This window comes from Austrofundulus limnaeus, unplaced genomic scaffold, assembly GCF_001266775.1.
Source record: "Austrofundulus limnaeus strain Quisiro unplaced genomic scaffold, Austrofundulus_limnaeus-1.0 Scaffold250, whole genome shotgun sequence".
Classification (NCBI taxonomy): Eukaryota; Metazoa; Chordata; class Actinopteri; order Cyprinodontiformes; family Rivulidae; genus Austrofundulus; species Austrofundulus limnaeus.
The window spans coordinates 114,180-114,763 of NW_013952652.1; the positions used below are offsets into that span (position 1 = coordinate 114,180).

The 584-nt window shown below is 42.5% G+C and overlaps 1 protein-coding gene across 2 annotated transcripts in view; it reads left to right on the top strand.

The window, feature by feature from the left end:
- LOC106525957 (nuclear receptor subfamily 2 group F member 6) overlaps positions 1–584 on the top strand; it is a gene marked incomplete at its 5' end in the record, with an annotated part of 14,795 nt that continues 14,211 nt past the window's right edge. For both annotated transcript variants that reach the window (XM_014020360.1, XM_014020361.1), the window contains 1 exon segment: positions 1–95. In XM_014020360.1, coding sequence (XP_013875814.1) covers positions 1–95 — 95 coding nt within the window.

The window sequence follows — 584 nt, forward strand, 5'->3', positions numbered from 1 at the left end:
GTCAAACAGAGAGTGCCAGATTGATCAGCACCACAGGAACCAGTGCCAGTACTGTCGCCTGAAGAAGTGTTTCCGTGTTGGCATGCGCAAAGAAGGTATCCATCCTGTGAAAAATTCTCTTCACATTCTGTTTAACAGGAAAAGATGAGTCACACTCACACAGGTGGAGATTAATGTGAATGGGTGATACTGGAAACACTAAAACCAGGATTAGTTTGAAAATGTAAAAAAAAAAGGTCTCAGATTTTCACACTATTTCCATCAAACTTTTTTTAGTAAGTGATAAAAAAAATCTTCATCTTCATTCCTTTTCTGCTTCACAGTGCAGGAAAAAGACCATAATTGACCATTTTTACCCTACAGTACCAAACATAGCCAGCCATGTGTATAAGGTTAGCAGCCATACCTCCCAGAACATGTCTGATCTCAGAAGCTAAGCAGGGTCAGCCCTGGTTAGGACTTGGATGGGATCCTGCWTTGGAATGCTAGGAATGTAATGGTGCGTTCACACCGAACGCGATTTCAGCATCAGGAGCAGCAGGTTTACATACAAAGTCTATGGTGGACGCGCTTCAAGCAACGTC